A 24,157-nucleotide genomic window follows, 5' to 3' on the forward strand; every position below is an offset into this window, starting at 1 on the left:
TTAGAGATTCAGCAGGGAAAAGTATTTTGCATGGACATCTTATTAGCCGCCTGATTGAAGCTGTAAATAAACCAAAGAAAGTAGCAGTGATGCATTGTAAAGGACATCAAAGAGGAGATGATAAGGTAGCTATAGGGAATAGAGCAGCGGATGTGGAGGCAAGGGAAGCGGCGAAGCAAGAGGGGCCTTTGCCCGACTTATCTGTCTGTGTAGCAATGGATTTAGGGGTTATTCCCCCTGAAATTAAACCAACATATACGCAACAGGAAAGTGTGAAAGCAGTGACAGACTTGAAAGCCCAGGTTGAGGATGGGTGGTATGTATTACCAGACAGGAGGATTTTCGTACCAGCCTCAATGGCATGGACACTAGGACGCCTAGCCCATGAAACAACACACATGGGAAAAACGGCTTTAGAATTGGCATTAGGAAGAGACTATTACATCAATGGGCTGGCCGGAGTCGCTGCTGGAACTGTTGCAAAGTGTGTTACATGTGCTAAGGTTAACCCAAGACAAGGGCCATTACTGCCCCCTGGTGCCATACCCCGGTCATACATCCCCATGGATTATATTATGATAGACTTTACTGATATGCCTAGATGTGGATTGTTTAGAGCTCTGTTAGTTATGGTGGATATGTATACAGGGTGGCCGGAGGCTTTTCCAACAAAGACCAAACAGGCGCGGGAAGTGGCAAGATTATTATTGAAAGAGATCATTCCCAGATTTGGAATCCCCAGTTATATCTCCTCAGATAATGGTCCCGAGTTTGTCCATCATATTAACCAGGCAGTTGCAAAGGCGGTAGGAATAAAGTGGCGGTTTCACAGTTCATTTCGGCCAGAAGCAGGTGGATGTGTGGAACGCTTGAATAGGACTCTGAAGGAAAGGATTACTAAGATTTGTACAGACAGTCATTTAAAATGGCCAGATGCTCTACCACTAGCCTTGTATGCCATTCGAAGCTCACCAAGGGGCCAGCACAAGTTGTCGCCATATGAGTTAATGTATGGACGACCGCCAGGGTTGTTAAGAAGAAATTTGGCAGGGTGGCCAGATTTGGGGCATAAAGGGGGGGTCTGGAATATGGAAATGGTACAAGAACTTAATAAGCAGGTTGAGAGGCTTCAGCGATACGTGATGGAACAAGTGCCCCCCCCGGTTAATAACCCATTGTCATCCGTTCAAACCAGGGGATCAAGTGTGGGTTAAACATTGGAAGAAAGAGCCACTGCAAGGACGGTGGAAGGGACCTTTTACTGTTATTATGACTTCTCCCCTTGCTATTAAGATTGCAGAATCAAAGTCATGGATCCACTGGACACGAGTCACGGCGGCGGCAGAAACTGGATGGAAAGTGATCGTGGATAAACAAAACCCTACTAAGTTAACATTCAAGCGTGCTCAAAAATAGTTTTTTTCTCTATTTTATATAGGATACTTGGAAGTGTGGTCGATTGTGGGGATCCTCAACGGATCATAGGAGTGAACTACATACCCGGGTTGTCGTATTTCTTTTGGAAACTGATTGACGACAAGTGGCTGAGGAACAAAGGATCCATGTGGGAGGAGAATTGGATGTGGGTGTGTTGGGGATTGGGGGTATTGGGTCTGTTGATTATTGTGTTTTACAGGTATAAACAGTGGTTTTGTGGACGACCAAGGCACATCACGGCACCAGCTACTCCAATTCCTAACTGCCCGGATCTGCTCCTGAACACCCACTCAGTATAAACTGTTTGGTTATTAAAGAAATCTTGATTGTAATAAGCAAAGGGGCGATTTTTGAATGTATTAAGATTTTTTTTCCAATGTGTTGGTTCTGTAATTGTGGATGTGAGTGCTGTTGTTGCACTCATTGTATAGACTGTGTTTTATGTACAGGGTGTTTGATTGAGTGTGACATAAAAATCATAGAAGAAGTACTAGAATACTATTTGGTGATAGGGTTAACGACACCTTCTTACACACTTAAGGTTACCCCCGCCCTTGAGAGAGCATTAAGGGATCTGAACAAAAAGGACCGGGAGGATGCAGAATATGGTAATCATTGGACTGGGATTATGGATGAGCGGATGGGTAATGAGACTACGAAGTGAGCTAGACATTCCCATAACAGAAGCGGTGAGTGAGGAGAACTGTGACGCATGCATACGCACAACATTGCAGGGAACACGGGTTTCTAAAACTTTGATCTATCACACTCAGAAGCCTGACGGTTGTGGGGAGTATAAACCCCAAACCTGTCAGGTAAATAATACCATATATCACATGTGTGTGTTGAAGGATAAGGTACAATGTTACAACCCGGCAGAAGCTAAGCAAATCACTACTTATGAGATGTCAATATACACAACTGAATGTGGGAGAGAGGAACTTTTAAATAAGACGGAGTTTAGACAATTAGGAAAGTCAGTAGAGATAACATTTGATGCCTGTTTAGCTATCAATCGTAACTGTGATGTGTGGAAGTCAACATGTGGGACATTAGAATGGGAAAGAAGTTATATGTTGGACAAAAAATATATGTGCCGAAAGCAGGGAGAATGTAGTGATCGGGACACATATAGTTATTGTCCATACTGGACTTGTGCAGTTATGTGGACGGGAGAACAGCCAGGGGGCTCTCAAAGATGTAAGCTGGAAAACGGGGTAGCTAGTAGTAACTGTCAACGAAACCAATGTAACCCTATAAAGATTACATGTACCCCGACAAAATTATGGAAGGAGGACTATGGATTAGGAATCTATGCAAAGGGAAAAGACCCTCTTGTAACCCTTCGATGGTATGTCACTAAAGTTACCAGGGCGACACAGGATACGAAAGGATTGTTCTGGTCATATTATTTGGAAATGGAAAAGTTGAATGTACCTGAAATTCCTAGTTATGTAACAAATACCTTTGTCAAATTAGCCGAAGATATAGCCCATACCCTGAATGTATCAAATTGTTTTGTTTGTGGAGGAACTAACATGGGAGAAAAATGGCCATGGGAAGCCCAGGAATTAAATTATTCCAAAGTCTTAGAAATGGATTATAAGGGTAATTTGTCATACAATAAGGGTAAGGATGGAGACTGGACCTTGACTACTAGTTTGGTAGGGAATGTTTGTTTTCGGAGAAAGATTGTGCCAGGCTGTTATCAGGTGGGAAACCTCATATGTACAGGAAAATGGGAAAGTAAGGTATGGTGGTCAGGAGCAAATGCCACAGAGGGACCTGATGAAATGGCCTTGTTTAAAGTAAACGGGTTATCCTTTTTAAAGGATCCAGATAATCAGACCCTTGAATGGCTGGCTCCTGATGGGCTATACTGGATATGTGGTAAGATGGCATATGGGGTTCTACCTAAATCCTGGTGTGGTGCCTGTGTCTTGGGATTAATTAGGCCTGGATTCTTTTTGCTTCCCCTTAAAACCCGACAGGTGTTAGGTGTCCCGGTATATGATGAGGTGGGAAATTTAAGACAAAGAAGGCATGTAGATACATCGGCAATAGGAAAGGTTAAGGTTGGAGGTAACCAACGTAGTTGGGGGAGTGAAGAATGGCCCGCAGAGCGAATTATTGAGGTTTATGGACCAGCTACATGGGCGGAAGATGGCATGTATGGCTATCGGACCCCTATATACATTCTGAACCGTTTAATTCGTCTGCAAGCGGTGGTTGAAATCATTACCAATGAAACTGTGAAAGGTCTTACTCAATTAGCTAGGGAAAGTGTCAAATCAAGGACATATATTATGCAGAATAGATTAGCTTTAGATTATTTGTTAGCTAAGGAAGGAGGGGTATGTGGAAAGTTTAATTTGACTAATTGCTGTATAGAAGTTGATGAAAGTGGAAAAGTTATTAAGGAAATAACAGATAGAATGGTTAAAATAGCTCATGTGCCAGTCCAGACATGGAAAGGCCTTAATTTACAGGATATGTTTTCAGGATGGTGGCCAAAGTTACCTGGCCTGCAGGCCATTTTTGGCCTGGTAGGACTAATAGCTGCAGGGTGTATTTTTCTCCCATGTATTTTACCTCTGTTTGTTAAAACTATCTCTAAAAGTCTATCCTTGCTGGTGGAACGTAAGACTACTGCTCAGGTGATGGCTATGTGGGATTATAAAAGGCTCCAGCAGGAAGAGGACTTAGAGGTGTGACTCGTCTGGTTATCTCAGATGAGTCACAAAGGGGGGTATGAGCCAGGCTAGGATTCGATATTGGGATAAAACTTAAATATTAGAAATCCAAATCTTTGGTCAAGGCAGAAGTGCCTCTTCCGTGCCAAGGTGCTGAATTGATACAAGGTATTTGACGTAGGTACAGCATTGTAAAAGGGCAAACTGACCCTAAACAGATACATCCTGTTGTTTACTGTTTATTACACCTCAAATGTCATGTATATCCTAGAGAAGAAAAACTGCTTCCCTTACTGTCCTTTTTACTGCTCTTGAGGCGCCTTTGAGCCCCTTATCTCCTCTTTTATTATGTCTTGAGCTCCGGAGCTGAGAACCTGAGCCTGTGGGAATCAGGCTGTTATGTCTTTCCTAGAGATAGATTAAAGGGTAACTTCTACGTGCGAAATGTTGCACTCTTCGTAATAACTTTGTCTTTATACTGTATAAATATCTGGTTGAAATCAGTCATCACTGTTCAGACTTTTGTTTCGTGGTCCTCGGACTGTTTGAACCTTTGCGCAAATAAAAACTCTTTCCTGCACTGAAGAGCTTGTCCTAGTCCGTTATTTTTCCTACAACACCCTGAAGACGTTTTTATTTCATCAAGCCGGCCTAGCCTAAATGGTTTTTAATTGGGATTTTAAATTTTATGGATTTGGGGTTTTAAATTGGGTAGCCAATGATTTAATTCTTTTAATTATCTTAACTTTTGCATTTGTATGCTTTTTAATTTTGGCTGTTCACCGCCCTGAGTCCCTTCTGGGAGAAGGGTGGTATACAAATTAAATAAATAAATAAATAAATAAATAATTTTGGTAGCCTTTTGTTTTGCTAATGACCAGAATATTGATTAACTTCATCTTCTAATACTAGGGTTTCTTGTAAATAGTAATATATTTTAAAGTATCTTGGATGCTGTCATTCCTACTACACAGATTTTCAGATTATCTCTGATTTTTTTTGGAATCAATTACTATCTATTCATACTTTAACATACTGATTCAATCCTTAGTTTAGTGATATTTTTCCTTGTTGAAAATGTTCCTTTTCTCGGTGACTGTTTTCATCTTCTATTTTAGATACGATTGTAATACTAGTTCTTATCTGTTCTAAGAGTCTCTGAAATATTTTGTTAAATTATTTCTGTTATTTACAGTATTTATTTGTTTGTTTATTTGTTTGTTTGCCTTGGTTTGGTTTGGTTTTTTTGCAAATCCCACTGTTTATTTTGATATCTAGTTTTATTTCTTCTGTTTCTTGGTTTCTCCTTGAAAATAGTGGATATATACTCAGCCGTCCCTGGATCCGGCAATATTGGCCAACTATCGTCCTGTCTCCAACCTTCGCTTCCTGGCGAAGGTTGTTGAGAGTGTGGTCGCGCGACAGTTTCCACAATTCTTGGAGGAAACATCCTATCTAGATCCGTTCCAGTCGGGTTTCAGGCCTGGACACAGCACGGAAACGGCATTGGTCGCGTTGGTTGATGATCTCTGGAGGGCTCGGGACAGGGGTTGTTCCTCTGTTCTGGTCCTGTTAGACCTCTCAGCGGCTTTTGATACCATCGACCATGGTATCATGCTGCACCGGCTGGAAGAGTTGGGGATGGGGGGCACCGTATTACGGTGGTTCTCCTCCTTTCTCTCCGACCGGTCGCAGTTCGTGTTGGCAGGTGGGCAGAGGTCGACCTCAAGGCCTCTTATATGTGGAGTGCCTCAGGGGTCGGTCCTCTCGCCCCTCCTGTTCAACATTTATGTGAAGCCGCTGGGCGAGATCATCCGTGGCTTTGGGGTGAGATACCACCAGTACGCTGATGACACCCAGCTGTACATCTCCACCCCAGGCCACCCCAACGATGCCCTTGAAGTGATGTCCCAGTGCCTGGAGGCTGTGCGGATCTGGATGGGGAGGAACAGGCTCAGGCTCAACCCTTCCAAGACTGAGTGGCTGTGGCTCCCGGCATCCCGATATAGTCAGTTGACTCCATCACTGACTATTGGGGGCGAGTCGTTGGCCCCCACAGAGAGGGCTCGCAATCTGGGAGTCCTCCTGGATAGGCAGCTGTCCTTGGAGGAACATCTGACGGCTGTAACCAGGGGGACCTTTTGTCAGGTTCGCCTGATCCGCCAGTTGCGGCCCTTTCTTGATCGGGATTCCCTGTGCACAGTCACTCATGCCCTCGTCACCTCTCGCCTTGACTACTGCAACGCTCTCTACATGGGGCTCCCCTTGAGGAGCACCCGGAGGCTCCAACTGGTCCAGAATGCAGCAGCGCGGGTAGTGACGGGAGCAGCCTGGCGCTCCCATGTAACACCGCTCCTGCGCGAGCTGCACTGGCTCCCGGTGGTCTTCCGGGTGCGCTTCAAGGTGTTGGTTATCACCTTTAAAGCGCTCCATGGCATAGGGCCTAGCTATCTTCGAGACCGCCTGCTGCCACCGACAATCTCCCATCGACCCGTGCGCTCCCACAGAGAGGGCCTCCTCGGGGTGCCATCAGCCAAACAGTGCAGGCTGGTGACCCCCAGGGGGAGGGCCTTCTCTGTGGGGGCACCTACCCTCTGGAATCAATTGCCTCCAGAGATAAGGAGAATCCAAGACCTCGGTGCCTTCCGCCGTGCCCTTAAAACCTTCCTTTTTCAGCAAGCCGGGCTGGCCTAATTTTTTAAGTGTTTTTAAGTGTTTTGTTTATTGTTTTTAATTAATGGGGCCAAATTTATATATGTATATTTTAACTGTATTTTAATATTTGTACTTGATGTTTTTACTTGGCTGTTCACCGCCCTGAGTCCTCAGGGAGAAGGGCGGTATACAAATTCAAAATAAAATAAAAAAAAAATAAAAATATCATATTCTAAAAACTGGCGGACTTACATCTGAACAATTGATTATCTTTTCCACAGTCACCTCCTGCAGTGGTCCCCAACCCCCGGTCCGTGGACCGGTGCCGGGCCGTGGAGTACCTGGCACCGGGCCGCGCAGCGGCCGGGGGACATGAACGCTGCAGCGCAAAGGCTCCTGGGCCGTGCGCAAAAGCTCCTGGGCCGTGCGCAAAAGCTCCTGGGCCGTGCGCAAAGGCTCCAGGGAAGAGAGCCCCGCGCAGGTACGCACGTGTGGCCCAAAGCCCCCACCCCTGCGCGTGCTCAGCGGGCCACGGTAAAATTATCAAAGGCTGATTGGTCCGCGGCGATAAAAAGGTTGGGGACCACTGACCTCCTGGACATTTCTTTGTTGTTATAACTGAGCTCTTTACTTCCTTCTACCAAGGAGAATATACAATGTGTGTTCTTTCTGATAACATCGACATACAATATATACAAACTGTTTTGGTGTTTAGAAATGATAGTAATTGTCTTGTTTAATTTTAATTCCCATGCTGCACAGTCCAGCTATTCCTTTTCTTCTTACTTTTACCAGCTTTGGCATTCCAATTTTAAACCATGAATTCCACATCTTGATTGCATGTTTGTGGATTTCTGAATTTGAACTTAAGAGTAAAATGTGTGAGGTTCCCATCAGCAGTTTGAGCATTAACTTTGATATTAAGCTATCATTACCACATTAATAGGCTGACCACAAAGTTTAAATAATATTATTTGATCATTGACTGCATTGTACCAAGTACAGTGTACTGTCATTGTTAAACCCTTACTAACTATATGAAAATAGCAGTTTTCTTCTTTTCTTTTTCATGTCCTGAGTAGCTAATAGTAGTATTATATTGGGAGTGAAATTGTCCTGTTCTAGTTTCATTTCACTCATCTCTAAAATGTGGAAGTGTAATCAACTGCTTTCATCTTTCATTGTGTTGAACTTTCCCATGTTCTTGTAATTCTTCTGTACTTCCATTTTTTTTCTCACATTGCAACATCAATAACTAGACTGTAATCTAGCTGCATGGTATACACTATTGGTACTTCAGAAGAACCTCATACTTTTTTTTAGTTGCATATTCAGTGCTATCTGACCTGCCTGAAGGGACCATCATCCAGCTCTATGTCATCAGGTTTATACACACACACACACAGATACATATATATATATATATATATATATATATATATATATATATATATATATATATATATATATATATGTGTGTGTGTGTGTATATATATACACACACACACACACACACACGCACACACACACACACACACATATAATATATATCTATATATACAAAGGGGCGTGCATAAGAGCACCAGCGTGCCTACCATCCCTGTTCTAATGTTCCCTTTAATTGTATTCATTTTATGTATTCAATTCATGCTTATACTTATATATATTACTTAATACGTGCTCAACAAAATAAATCAATAAAATAATAAATATATTTTCTTTCCATGTGGTTTTACTGGATGAAATGCAAGGGTGATTCATCATTATCACCTCATAGGCAATATGAATTGGCATATGCTCCTGACATTATGCCTCCTACATAATAGGATTTAGATGGAATGGAAGATCAATATAAAAGATTTAAGACTTAAGGAAAAAAGTCCCAGGAATAATGGAATATTAAAACCAATTAATGAGAGAATTGTGGGATCTCCTTCACTAGATATTTAGAAACAGGAATTTACAAATTATGTTAAACTTGAGGGAGTTTGCCTAACTAAGAGATGAGTAAAAACAATCTTTTGCGTCCATATACCCAGATGAATGACAAAACCCATGTAAAAAAGGTGTTGTGTATGTATGAAGAAACCCTTTATTTCTAATGTTCTTATATGGTGATTCGATGAACATTTAGAAGTTTTTACATTTATATAGTGAGTCTGTAATGTATTATAGGTCAGAAGTCATGCTTTCCTATTGTGTATTGAGGATACAATTGCAGGTGCCTTAGTTACAGTTGCTATAAGAGGAGAGTCTGAAAATAAATGGGAAGGTGGGGAGAGAGCAGAAAATCCTTTGTTTATACAGGTAGCAGGTGTTCTGTAATATACAATCTGGCTTAATTGTTACCTTCATTCAGGTGTTCATCACTCATTATCTGGAGTGGTTCACTAAGAAGCATCCCAAAGAGCCCGGCCAGCTGATATTTCTTAAATGTCATTGTCAAAAACATTTGCATCTATGAAGTGCATTGGCTTCTACTTGAACCAGGTTCTATATTCATGTGGAAATCAAAGTGAATATAGTCATAGGTGCTTTGGTGTAATCGATGTTCACTCTCAACTAATCCTCATTGATCCTTCCCAAAGCTAACTGGGAAGATTATCTTCAAAGAATTATTCTGGCAGAAACCAAAAGTAGAAAGATGAGGTTAGGAACAAGTATTTGACTTTTTGTGTCAACATAACTCACAGAGAATGGACAATGAATGGCATTTTAATGGGGCATGAATGCCTTGAAATGTACAGTATAGATATATGACATATGAGTTGTTCTTTCCACGTATTTTGCTCAATAATTAATATGGAGACGTTTACTGAAGTGGAATGCATGTACAGTTGGATTAGAACCTGGGTATATAATTTTAAAATTGTTATGAATATTTTGCATCACAATATTTAATATTGTGCAAATTTATTTTACTTAATCTTGGATCGAAATCAACCATGGAGAAAACTGCATCAGTCTCATTTTTGAGAGTATTAATGTGTAATCATTGATTCCGGTTTCATTTATGTTTAGTTTGATTGCTTATATGAGTTTCAAAATTTGCAAATTTGTAAATAGTTGCTTCTGAAATGATGTTGAAGGAAATGGTATGTTAATAAAACAGATCATCCTGAAAATAAATGCCAACAGGAATCAAAAGCAACTTTTTAAAAATAATTGAAAGTAAAACAATCTGCATTTTTGCATCCAATTTGGATGATGGCAGATGTACAAGTTAAAGTCTGTGTAAAATGACTCCAGATGGCTGTGAAATGTTATTTTTTCCAAATAGTCATAGCTCGGTAAAGCAGGGAATGTACTACTGATTTTCCCAAGTATATGCCAGTATTATTCCGAAGACCATTATTTGCTTTCAAAGTTTGCTGTGACTGTTGTATTACCAATAGACTGCCATTCCCCACATGGTCTAAATTCATGAGTAGATTTCATTTCTATTCATGCACAAGGAGATTGCTGATGTCTGCCAAGTCCAACTGCCAACTTCCTTTTAGCCTACACTATCACACACAATTCTGGGATTCCCCAGCCTTCAGCAGTGTCTTTCTGGAACTGGGAAATAATTGTAAAGGTTCTAATAGAATTATAAAGACCAAACATTTTAAACAATGAGAACATTTTCTCTTTTCCTTCTTTTATGTAAGCACAAAAAAGGCAAAACTATTAAATTGCTCCTTATATAATATAAATTTATTCTACTATACCTTGGAGCATTGTGTTAAACGAATTTACTATTACTTGCTTTTGAGTCAATCCCTTCCCACCCGTGCAACACACAGACAAAATCATTGATCACCCAGGCATATTATAGACTTAAACATAGGTGTACAATGTATACATAGTATTAGTTCACAACAGGCAGCACCTGGTAAAGAAAGAGAGCTATATAATACTTCTATGGTGAATGAGAAAACCAAATAACAACACTTTTTAAGATAGACCTATGAGGCCACTACTGAGAGCCAGTACAAACTAAAAGTTAAAATGCAAAATCTGATTTTGGCCTTCCTGTCCACAGCATACCTGTCAATTAATAAGATTAGCACAATCATTATGTTTAATTCGTAAATGTGTAAACGTTATTGCATGTATATATTTATTGGACATATATCTTAAACTGTGGAGCATCACACCTCTAACCAAAAGAAGAAGGAACTGTGGAGCTTCAGTCACTCAAAACTTTCTGCTGCTGTACTTTATGTACAGAAGCTATTTCTGGCACAATGACACACTGAAATGTGTGATTCAGGCAGTCAGCCCTGCTTTCTGACGGTAGAATTATTCTTCTCTGATGTTATTCAGAGTGAATTAGACCAATAGGCCTCTTCAAGATGAGACATCCCATTGAGTCAGATCAAGATGTAAACAAAAGTGTAGTTATAATATATTTTGTTACTCAGCCTTAAGTTGACACATTGACAAGTGGAGAAAAAGTGCAAATTCTATTTTGTATTTCTTTTACTATTTTTTTAAAAACAATCTTGCAGTGTTAAAATAGGAGTTGCAGTACACTTTCCTCTAGTACAGGGATGTCAAACTCACATTGTCATGGCAGCGTCACATGATGTATCAGGACTTTTCCCCCCTTTGCTAAACTGGGCATGGGCGTGGCCAGTGGGTGATGCATCCGGCCCATGGGCAGGGAGTTTGTCAGCCCTGCTCTAGTAGAAGTACTTAAATATGACAGCATTGCAGAAACAAGTTTTCAGTATTGTTATTCAGAAATGTTGATGTTTAAAATAATAATGAAGTAATTTCAGAAGCATGGTATAGTTAAGGTAAAGAACTTACAACTGAATATTCAAATATACTCTAGGTACTTTTGATACCAAATAGGAAGTTTTATTTTCCTAATTATTTTGTAGAATCTATCTTATGTCCTGAGTTTAACTTCAATACATTAAAGCACCAACATCAATTTATACAGTATCTTTACAACAATCTGATTGTTTTCTGTGCATGCTTAGAAGAAATAGAGAGAACACTATAAAAATATGTGATTTTTTAAACCAAAAGTAAAAATGACATATCTTAAACAATAAAATGAACTGCTGTAATGGAAAATCAAATAATCAACTCTCACACTGTGACTGTAAGAATGCATATAATAATTTATTTTATGGTTCATATTTAATATGTAATCATATTAAAGCAAATTCCTTTTTTTTTTAATTTTCCCAGGAACTTGGAAGCAATAGCCCACCACAGAGGAACTGGAAGGGAATAGCAATTGCATTGCTGGTGATTCTAGTTGTATGTTCACTGATCACCATGTCCGTAATTCTTTTAACACCAGGTAGTAATAAAGTTTTATTACTTATTTGTTTTGAATATGTAAACACTAAATTGCTTATATTCAGTCAATAATATATGAATGAGAAATATTGCTATGTAAGTTAAGAAATGCAATATGTTATAGTAATGATAAGCATGCTGTAGAATGTGGTAGAATAAAATGTTGACCGGTGAAGACTATTGATTATCCATTGACATTAGGAACTGGAATTGTCCATGTGACCATAAATATTCCACATCTCATCATGCACAACCTATTCCCACACCTCAGATTTCTGTGATTTGAAGCAAATCTAGAAAATACCTTAAATTTTTTTGAAGGCATCTCTTAAGACCATTACAAAGCATTGGTCAGGAAATGCTATGTTCAATGTTGCCCTGTTGTAAATATGCAAAACAGTAAAGAAACGTAAATGGCAGCAGACTGCCCTACGTATGGCGTGTCAGATTTTCAGATTTCAATTTCTGAACATTAGGGGTGCTCAAAAGTTGTGACATGCCTTGGGATTGTAAAGATACTTTGGTTATTTTAATATAATTTAGATGTGCTTGGTAAGTAACTACATAAATATCATAACCTTTTAACATTTTGTTTGTTTCATTTATGCCATAGTGTTAGTACTTCAATTAAAGTAGTGAAGAAAGCTAAGAGATAGGTATAGTTAAAAGAGTTTTCCTCCTATCACTGAAAGTCCTATTACAGTGGCATCCATGGAAAAAGGGACAAGGATCAATGTGGTAGTTTCAGCAGTATAACAAATTCAAACCCATTTATACATCTCTGTGATATATAAAGGTGGCAGGACTTTAACTGTGCTGCTGCGGTAATCATTTTGATCTTTTGGACCCTGTTAACTGCTTCCCTATTAAATCCATTGCTGCTCATCCCATTTGTACAGTGGATGAGGGCATTTTCTCATGATTTTGTCTCATAGCAATGGGGAATTGAAAGTTCACTAATCAGTCCAATAGCACAGTGGTCTCCAACCTTTCTGGCTTTGTGGACCAGTGTGGGAGGGGAAGAGGGAATGGTTCCATGTGAGCAGTGAGTGCACGCAGCTGCATTTACATAAGAAGCAGGCACACGCATGCGCCGTTCACACAAATGGGGCTGCACATATGTGCTTGCCTATCCTCTATGTGCACAAGTGGAATTGCGCACATATGTGTGCTTACTTGTTGCTTCCACGATCCGGTTCCGAACTGGCCACGGTCTGGGGGTTGGGGAGCCCTGCAATAACACAAGGCAAAGGAAACAAAGTATTTGAGCTTTGGTTGAAGTTTTTCTTCTTAAGCAATGGATAGAACAGAAGAGATAGACTTTTCTTCCTTTTCCCAAACAAATACATTCAGGATTACAAGGGTATGGGCAAGTAAAAATAAACTTGAACTTTCCTATGTATAGGAAAGAAAGGATAAATGAAGGATGAAAATAGGTTTGAATTAGTAGTATGAAATATCTAGCAAATCACCTTACAGTTCTGGGAAGGCCAAATTAGTAAATCCCAATTCCAATTACAGTATGTGGAGATCCGTAAAGTAATAAAAACAATATATCTTTTTCTTTCTTTTTAGGTACTAGATCTTTAATTATTTATTCTTCAAATTATATGCAGACTTAGAACAGTTAGAATTGCTACAGTCAAGGAGTAATGATTGGAATACTTAAAAAGTTTTCTTTTCCCAGTTGCTCTAAAACGTAATTAAATTGCAATGAATAGAGTACAGGAGCATTTTGCACTGGCGATTTATAGCCACACTGGATGATTTTTTTTATATAACTAGCTTGAGAAACCTGCTAGTATCTGATTAATAGGTAAAAGTATTTCTCTATGCACAGTGTTCGTTTTTCAGGGCTTTGTTACTTTTTGTTATTATCATAAATGAAAACACAGATATTCTTTGAGAAGCAGTCCTGCAGATAACCAGGTCCTCTGTCATGTAGGGCTTTAGTGATAACCAGCTTCTTGAATTGCACCTGTAAGGAAACTGGGAACCTGTGTAGCTTGCACAACAGAGATGGGCAAACCTCTGAAAACCCAATACTGTATATGCCCCTGCATTCTGCACCAGTTGTGTAGGTAACTCAAACAATTGACCAAGTATAGGTAGCTCAAACAACAATCTCTGAATAGTTGATATTAGGAATTAAGCATAACATTTCATAAAAATTATAATTTGGTCTTTATTTCATCTCAATCAATAGGCATTATCCCCCCCTCCCATTTTTCTTGTTTGTTTTCTGAGAGGGCAATTAGAGAGAGAACTTTGCAAATATTTTGATGCAGATTAAATTATTTTCTAGTGCAAAACTCTTTAGTTAAGATTACTTGTGAAGTCTTATCGCTTGATCTAAGGAGATTCTGAATATCTCACCTTGTACTTTGCCTCTGATTTTCTGCTTAAATTACTGCCTTAATTTTGTATGGAAATGCAATTCTTGTCAGAGAGTTCAGATGTCTTGAGAAAAGCAGAGCAAGTAAATATCAAATTAAGATTAGCTTTCTCATGACCTTTAGAGTATTAACATACTGAGAGACTGAGGGCTGCCTGAGGGACATCTGTCATAATGAGTATTAATGTTTCATAGTTTATAAAACTGCTGTGCTTCATGAGTTAATGTATAGTATCCTAACGGCCTCTACTCCTTCCCTTATTCAGTGGCAGAAGAAAGCCAACAAGTGCATTGGAGACAACATAATGAGCAATAAAGCAAAACAAGATTGTGTTGCTTTGTAAATTTATATATTTATATCTGGATGGAGATTAACGCCCTGGGCCAAAATTTGAATAGTGACATATTATTGGAGTAATAAAGGTTCCAAAATCGATTTTGTCAAAATTATTTTATTTCCTCTTACCATTTCTTCAAACAATAAATCTTAGTTGGAATAGTGGAAAATGAATAACCTCAAATGTAAAATTTAGTGGGAAAAAAATCTGTTAAAAAGAATTCAATAAACGTTCTTAGTTGAAGTGAAGCATACAGTAGAACTAGCTAAAGATGCAGTCTACTGTGGGCATTGAACAATATTGAAGCAATAAAATTAAATAAAAGTCAATTGTTACAATACATTAGCATCATATATACTGGGTTAGATAAGGCAAACATTGACTGTCATTGCAGTAAACTTTCAATTAGATCAGCTGAATAAAGTATTCCACTATAATAAAGTGTTAATTTTACTAGAAAAACCTACAACTATGCCGTCTTTGGTATTACCTAAGCGTAGCTAATAAAATTATCTGCTACAATGTCCTATCTGTCAATGACTACTTCAGTTTCAACCATAACAATACATGAGCATACAATAGATAATAACTTAAAGTGAACCGCTCCAAACTCAATTGCAGAAAATATGACTTCAGCAACAGAGTGGTCAGTGCCTGGAATACACTACTTGACTCTGTGGTTTCATCCCAAAACCCCCAAAATTTTAACCTAAGACTGTACTGTTGACCTCACCCCATTCCTAAGAGGTCTGTAAGGGGCGTGCATAAGAGCATCAGCATGCCTACTGACCCTGTCCTAATGTTTCCTCTACTTGTATCTATTTTATGTATTCAATTCATGCTTATAATTATATAAATTACCTAATACATTCTTGACAAACAAACAATAAATAATAGTGATCAAATTCTGCTGGTTATCTGGGCAACTATAGCTATGGCAAACATTATTTCAAGAGTCTTTTTCTGATTATGTATGCTTCTGGCTGCCCAGGAAACAGCATGTGGGAATTCCATAAAAGTCACAACATATTAAAATATTAACAAGTATGTTCTGCAAAGGAGATAATAATAATAATAATAATAATAATAATAATAATAATAATAATAATAATAATAATAATAATTTTATTTCTATACCGCCCTTCTCAGGGCAGTGTACAGCCTAATTAAAAGCACAAAGACAAACAAAATTTAAAAATAATTAAAATTATTAAATAATTGGCTCAATTATAAAACCCCCAAATTTAAAACCCAACATTTAAAACCAATTAAAACCTTTACATTGATAGCCCGGCCGGGCGGAACAACAAGGTTTTGAGGGCACAGCGAAATATACGGAGGTTGGAGATCTTACGCATTTCTGGGGGCAGTTCATTCCAAAGGGCAGGGGCTCCCACAGAGAAGGCCCTCCCCCAGCCGACATAATTTGGCCGATGGCACCCTGAGGAGACCCTCTCTGTGGGAGTGGACTGGCCGGTGGGAGGCTACTGGTGGTAGAAGACTGTCTCGAAGGTACCCAGGTCCAATGCCATGGAGCGCTTTAAAGGTGGTGATCTCACTTTCCCCCAGTTGCAGGGAAACCTTCATTATCTGACTTCTACCCTGTGCTTCTGATATAAACTAAGAGCAGTTTGCATCTTATTTTGCCTCAGATCAGATCAAAATTCACTTCCCCAGATTACTTGACTATGTTTCATATCTCTCCCATCAACTTTATTCATACAAAAGAGAACCTAAAAGTAAGACAATGTAAAACCTCTACAGCCTTACCAGAAGTTTTTTTTTTGAAAAGATTATTCATTTTTCATTCTAATTTGCTTCAACATAGAACAGAAAATGGTCAAATACATCTTCTGAAAGTGGGAGCCTTTAAGGCTTTGAAATTTTATACGAAAAATCCTTCAGCTGTTACAAGAATGTCTGGGATTTCCTGTCATTTTAGCCAAGTTTTTAAGCACAGGATAACCCCTTGTGTTTTTCTGCTAATTTGATCAGCATACATACCCAAAAATAAAGTTGTAAATTCTTGGTTTTACAGTGTCAAAGAGTAATTGCATCCTCTCAACAACTAGCTCAACAAAATTCACACATCATTCCTAAATCAGATATTGCTTTAATCATGAATAAACCACAGTAGCTGAATTCATACCACATGCCTATCTAACATCAAATAAATTGCATTATGTTCTATACGATAACATTATTTTATTGTCTGAATTCAGTCACACATGTAATCTGTTCTGTGCTAGCTTACTGATGATCTTGAATCTAAGGCAAGGAACTTTAACTTGTTTGAATTATGGTCATAGGGTTCAATAGGAATTTATCATTTACAGATTGGTTCATGGATTGATTGATTGTTATTCTTTTTCATGAATTAATGTACAAATAAACATTACCTGAAAACACGGAAGGGATATCAGTATTTTAAGCAAAGATTTATTTTTGAACTCTGTGCTTTAAAATTAATAGTTTTTTTTTAAAAAATATAAAACATTGCTTTTTGTTGCAGATGAACTGTCAAACTCTTCAGAAACAAGATTGTCTTTAGAAGATCTCTTCAGAAAAGAGTTTGTAGTTCACAATACAGATGCCAAATGGATGAATGGTATGTTGGATATGTTGGACAAGCACTTTGAATAGAAAATACAAAAAGTGAATTATATGTTACTAATGTACATATAACTAATGTATATTTAGAGAGTATGTTATAAATGTAGAATGCTGCTTATTAAATGCTGGACAGATTTAAGCTTTCTTGAATTAAATCTTTATTTAATCATATTTAAGAAATCAACTGGCTTTATGGTAGTCATGTTAAGCAGGTCCAAGGCCAAACTCTTGATAATGATAGTGATAGTGATAATCAGCCTTTTAAGGTAGGTGAGGTCAAGAAATAGACAAGTATATATGTAGTTGTTGATTTTGCCCCATTTTATGACCTTTATTGCCACAGTTAATTGAATCACTGACGTTATTAAGTTAGTAACATGATTTTAAGCAAATCTTGCTTCCTCATTGACTTTGCTTGTCAGAATGACCCCAGGACATTGCAAGCATGATAAATATGAACCAATTGCCAAGTGCCTGAATTTTTACCATGTGACTGTGGTATGCTGAAATGATTGTTAGTAGTGGTGGGGTGCTCCCAGTTCTGTCCGGTTCTTTAGTGCATGCTCCTGTTGCAAACTGGTAGTAAAGATAAGTAGAACCCACCCCTGATTGTTAGTGTGAAAAACTGTCATAAGTCACTGTTTCCACTGCTGTAGTTGCTTTGAATGATCACTAAATAATGGTTGTAAGATGACTACCTCTACTCTCTTCCATCTCTTCTCCCATAGTTATTCAACTCTGCAACGTACAGTAACTCTGATCCAAATTTTAATCCCCAATAGATTACAAGCAATAATATTTATTCAGTCTCCCGAACCAAACCAATCCTGTCCAAGTAGTTCACATTTCTCTTCCTCTTTTATTTTAATTAATACTTTCCCTATATCAATTCTTCACCTGGTCTTCTTCTGTACCATATGCACACTTAAATTCTGTAAAAAATGGCAATATTTACAAAACATTTTTTTGCTAGTGTACTTTTCTATGCCCCAGGGCAAAAAGCAATCTGAGAACTGAGAATAAATAAAAAAGAGAAGTGATTTACTGAAAAAAGAACCCCAAAAATGATTGAAAATAATATTTAGGCAACTAGAGAGCTTTGAATAAAATGCATAAATCAGAGAAGACGTGCTATGTGAAATAATTGGGTATGTTTCATTTAAACATGTTAAAGGTCATCAGGACTGTAGATTAAAAAATGACTGATTACTTAACCTATAACTAGTGATAGGACTAAAAATAAGAGCTGAAAAGAAATGGCAGTGGAAATACAATGACACACTCACTCATAGTAACAGCTCTGCTATAATACCAATTTACAACGCTGACACTAAAATCATCAAAAATTATTGAATAATATTCATCACCCATTCTGCTAACAATTTCCATATTTCTTTTACTGTTAGGGTACAGTTTTAAGGTCACTTTTTCTTCTTCCAGCAATGTATAAATACGTTAACTATGGTATATTCCTACCTTCATGAAGCAATTCTTGCTTTGTAGTCTATCTTCTGAATTTGGATGCAATGTAGTAGTATGAGTAATTAGTTATTTCATACTACAGTTATCCTTGAAATAAAAAAGAATTTGTTGGTGGTACTAATAGAGAAATGTAATTTGCAGAAGATTCTTAATATTTAACCAACTTTGCCTTATAAATATATCCCTTCTAATTCCTTCCTTTATTCATTCTATCTATCATAAAACTGCATAAAGTCCATTTGTCAAGACAGTTCCTTCTATCTTTGATGTTCTGTTTTTTAGAGATTGTGCCCATTATGTTATCCATGATCAACAGCCTGCTCAATAATATAATTTAAGGTTAGGAATTAAAAATCCACACTTTTAATGAGTCTTGTAAGATGAATCTTATTCTTGGTTTTTCTCACTCTATATGAACCTGTTAATTGCTCTTTGCTGTTCTACAAACTTTTGTCTGATATTGCAGTCAGTGCCATTTGAAGTAAGAGGTTAATTTTAGACAATATAGTCAATGTTATTGTTGTAATGAGACCCAAGAAACTTTTAAGTTTTTCTACCTTTAAAAATCTTTTTTAATTTCTTTCCATAATTTATTATAACTGTTTGGAAATATGTCTTTGTTAAAACCCTGTTAAATACAGTCTTAAATATTTCATTAGATCTTTTGCTATCTCACAGCCAGTCTCTTTTATTCACAAGTGTTAGCTTATTTTGAGTATAATGTTAACAATCCTTAATGTGATGTCATATATGACATGTCACTTGCAAAATCTAATATGCAGTGCATGATGTGTTCTATCTTCATTGGCTTTTGCCCTTATCCAGTAAGAACAAGGGATGTATGCCTTGGTTCTTAATGAGTATTTATGAACAATGATATAATCAGAACATAGCAATCTGGGGAATGATTTTTGGAATTAATGGTATGGACTGTTTGCCCTTGTTCATCCAACATGCTCAACTAGGGTCTATGACAATTCACCACAGTCAACTCTCCACAGCCAACTCTCCATAGCCAACTCGCCTTGGACAACTCGCCACAGGATATCTCGCTGAGGGACAAGAGTTATGCTAATATCAAAGAAATAATGGAATAGAATCATTAAGGAAAGGATGCAAAAGGAGGGACAGAATTAAACGTGAATTGTAAAAAATTAATTTTTTATTTTAAATAATTAAATAGAATTGTTAAATTGTCCAGCAGCAAGTTGTCCAATGGTGAATTGGCCATGGCGAGTTGTTCTGCAGCAAGTTGGCTGTGGTGAGTTGGCCATTACAAGTTGGCTGTGGTGAGTTCAGGTTTAACTATGTGAGCATAGAGTTAATATAACATGGATATGTGGCTAAACATAGTAAGTAGGGGCTGACACCTAGGGAATCTCTGAGGTTAAATTAACTCTCTAAAGTCAGCTACACCTTCTGAACTGGGACAAAAAGAATTCCTTGTGTCTCTGTTCTCCTTACATTCATCTTTCCCATGAGTACATAGAGGAGTGTAGAACACAAGAAGAATAAAGCAGTTCAACCAACTGTGCTTGCAGCACTGTACCTGGCTGAACACTGACTGAAACTGGAGAACTGAGAGGGAAGAGTATTGCTGCCATCTTCAAATATTCCACTGCCATTGTGAGGAAACCTTTCAACTCTCATACCACTTCTGAAGGCATGCACCTGATGCTGATGAGAAAGAGAGAGAGTGGGATGGAGGGAGAAAGAAGGAGAAGGAGAAGGGGGAAGGAGAGAGCGAGCACAGGATTGTTATGTAACTAGTATATAATTACCATGTTTCCAGAAATTTCCCTGTACAGACTGGTTGAAATATTACTAGAGAAAACATTCTTCCCTTTATGTATTTTTCCCAATATTCAAGGAAGGCATTTTCAGCATCTCATAGATGGAACAGGTTCATTATATGAAGATGTAAGAATGAGTGTTCTTAGTTGTGGTCACTTTGCCTTGAAAAAAGTTATTCCCCTGAAAATCAGATATATTAACTATTTTTTGACCCTAGATACAGACCTGCCGTTTTATACTCACTCACCTCTGACAGTATCTACAGCCTAATACTTCCTTTTATCTCCTACATGAATGTTTACTAATGTCATTTTAATTAGACTTTGTTTTTATTTCCCCCCAATTTATTTATTATCTTGATTTTATTATGATGTTGTATTTTATTATATTTTATTTATATTTTGTCACTACCATCTGGACAGGAGACAGACTCTAAAACTTAAATGAAATAAAAGTAGTGCTGTCTTCAAGAGGACCAGCATTAATTTTGTACTGAGTGGGATGGGAGTTTTGAGTAAGGAAGCATCAGCCTGCTTTATGGTGGTGGTAGGATAAGATGCTGATTCTCCTTTGATTAGGATACCTGCATCTTTTGCAAGTGGAATGTGAATTTATCCAGGGGAAAAAGTAGATATAATCAGCAATGTTGTGGGATGACAGCCATTAAGATTTTAATAAGATAAATAAAAATATACTTGTAGAACTTTTTCACAAATAATTCTAAATTTAGTTTTCAATGTTGATTTTTTCTTTGCATATAAACAATGAAAGCATTTTTATTTAAAACTAAAAAACACAACAACTTCTATTTTAAGTTACATTTTGATTTAAAATTAAATTAGGAACAACTTCTATTATAAGAAGAATATTCAGTTAATTTCCATGCATGCCAGTTCCCAGCCAAGAAAGCAAGACATAGGGATATGTCCTTTCGCCCCTCCTGTTCAACATTTATGTGAAGCCGCTGAGTGAGATCATCTGTGGTTTTGGGGTGAAGTGTTAACTGTATGCAGATGACACACAGCTGTACATTTCTACCCCAGACCACCCCAATGATGCCCTTGACGTGATGTCCCGTTGCCTGGAGGCCATGCGGATCTGGATGGGGAGGAACAGGCTCAGACTCAACCCATCCAAGACAGAGTGGCTGTGGTTTCCAGCACCCCGATATAGCCAACTGATACCATCGCTGGCTATTGGGGAGGAGATCTTGTCCCCCTCAGAGAGGGTTCGCAACTTGGGCATCCTCCTGGATATGCGGCTGTCTTTACACGATCATATAACGGCTGTGGCCAGGGGGGCTTTCTATCAGGTTCGCCTGATTTCCCAGTTGCGTCCCTTTCTGGATCGGGACGCCTTATGCATGGTCACTCACGCCCTTGTCACTTCCTGTCTGGACTACTGTAACGCTCTATACGTGGGGCTCCCCTTGAGGAGCACCCGGAATGCGGGTCCAGAATGCGGCCGCGCGAGTGGTTATGGGAGCGACTTGTCGCTCCCGGGTAACACCTCTCTTGCGCAACCTGCACTGGCTCCCAGTGATCTTCCGGGTACATTTCAAGGTACTTGTCACCATCTTCAAAGCGCTCCATGGCTTAGGACCAGGATACCTACAGGACTGCCTTCTACCACCTAATGCCTCCCACCGTCCGATACGCTCTCACAGAGAGGGCCTCCTCAGGGTGCCATCGGCCAAGCAATGTCGGCTGGCGACCCCCAGGGGGAGAGCCTTCTCTGTGGGGGCTCCTGCCCTATGGAATGAGCTGCCCCCGGATATAAAAAGGATCCCCAACGTCTGCGCCTTCCGTCGTGCTCTGAAGACTCTATTGTTCAATCAAGCTGGCCTCAGCGAATAAATTAATTTTAATGGGTTTTAATTGGTTTTAAAGGGATTTTAGCTAAGGGTTTTAATAATGGCCAAATTGCTTTAATTTATTTTAACGGTTTTTAATTTTTGTGATGGGTTTGTCTTAATATGGCTGTACACCGCCCTGAGTCCTTCGGGAGAAGGGCAGTATAGAAATGTAATCAAATCAAATCAAATCAAAATCAATATTGCAGACAGCTAGAAAAACCTACTTTCTGTAGGTTTGCAAATGTTCACATGCCGTCATCCGTGCATGCGCAAAGCCTTCTGCGCATGTGCAGAGGCTTAAAATTGTCACAAAAAAAGCAACATCATGATGTTCATGCAGGTGGGTGGTGCCTCCCACAGCCGCCGCTACCAGTTCACCCAAGCCGGATAGAACCGTCTGAATTTCACCTCTGGAACACACAGAAGAGCATCAGGTCATGTACCTATAAATATATACATGTAAATATATATATCTACAGTGTTGCTTAAAAGGTTGTGAACCTATCAGACCTAAATGACCTAAAACTTGATCTCCACATCTTATAACACTAGGGGAAAAAAAACACTATGTAGTTATAGTAGATGTAGTTTGGATCACTTCCAATGGACAAGTATAATATTTTGGATTTGTTTGTTTGAGTTCTTTTTATCAAGTTTTATGACTTTTGTGGAGAACAGATTACATTTTAGGCCATATTTTTATACAGAAATAGTGAACATTCAAAAAGGGTTCACAAATCTTTAAACACCATCACACACACACACAGAATATATATACACATATGTGATGTGTATAAACATACATTAATACATACATACATAAATAGTTGTTTATACAGATGATAATGGAAGAGTCATTTAGATTAATACAAACATAATATATTCTATTATACATTTAAGAGATATTCATTCTTAATAATATTGCATGATAATTAATGACATTAGTATTTTAACTACATCCCAGACATTATTATCCCAACCAGTGCCCAAAGGAGCTTTAGATTGAAACAGTCTTAATTTTTATCCAATGTCTCTCTTTTCCTCTCTTGCTGACCAAACAGACACAAATATTTTCACAAGTGGTTTGCAGGTGTTGCTGCCTAATATTCTGAACAAGCAATATTGAAAGCCTGGCTCTGCATACTCAATCTCCAGAGAGCAAGTTAATGGGCTGTCTGGATTGTGGTCTGTATCTTTTTATGCTTTAATTAAATTCCATCAGATCATCCCATGTTCACTAATGTGATTCTGGAAAGAGACATAGATATATGCCAAACCTTTGAAGTTGTTAAATGAGGATGCATCTACTTTTACTAGTATTGATTTTTAACATTTAATATAAAGTGAAAATTTAAAATGCTGTCAGTAAGCGATACAAATTAAGGCCACAATGAAAGATAAGGATAGAATATCCAGGCAAGTGGAAACAGACATTACTAAGCTTTGCACTGAATAATGAGCTATTAAAATGGTTATCAGAAGACTTAAACTTATAAAAGGGCTAGACTATTAAAAGAGTACAGAAAATTTCATTTTCAGAAATGATAGTATATTACAACCATTGCTTTGGAAAACTTATATATAATGGATCCAA

At 38.3% G+C, this 24,157-nt stretch overlaps 2 protein-coding genes across 5 annotated transcripts in view; both read left to right on the plus strand.

Moving 5' to 3' along the window:
• Positions 1–2,033: 2,033 nt before the first annotated feature.
• LOC139310235 (endogenous retrovirus group 3 member 1 Env polyprotein-like) lies at positions 2,034–5,292 on the plus strand. The gene is made up of 2 exons (XM_070934396.1): positions 2,034–3,696; positions 5,249–5,292. Exons 1-2 carry the CDS (start codon positions 2,034–2,036, stop codon positions 5,290–5,292), a joined length of 1,707 nt encoding a protein of 568 aa, XP_070790497.1.
• A 6,755-nt stretch (positions 5,293–12,047) lies between these two features.
• DPP10 (dipeptidyl peptidase like 10) overlaps positions 12,048–24,157 on the plus strand; it is a 201,389-nt gene continuing 189,279 nt past the window's right edge. For 3 of the 4 annotated variants that reach the window (XM_070957038.1, XM_070957037.1, XM_070957039.1), the window contains exons 1-2: positions 12,048–12,087; positions 17,332–17,427. In XM_070957038.1, coding sequence (XP_070813139.1) covers positions 12,063–12,087; positions 17,332–17,427 — 121 coding nt within the window. In that variant the 5' untranslated portion in view covers positions 12,048–12,062. The remainder of the gene's footprint in view (positions 12,088–17,331; positions 17,428–24,157) is intronic. The other variant, XM_070957040.1, reaches the window with a different exon arrangement.

Source organism: Pituophis catenifer, unplaced genomic scaffold, assembly GCF_029215685.1.
Source record: "Pituophis catenifer annectens isolate HBS135680 unplaced genomic scaffold, rPitCat1.0.hap2 SCAF_1, whole genome shotgun sequence".
Classification (NCBI taxonomy): Eukaryota; Metazoa; Chordata; class Lepidosauria; order Squamata; family Colubridae; genus Pituophis; species Pituophis catenifer.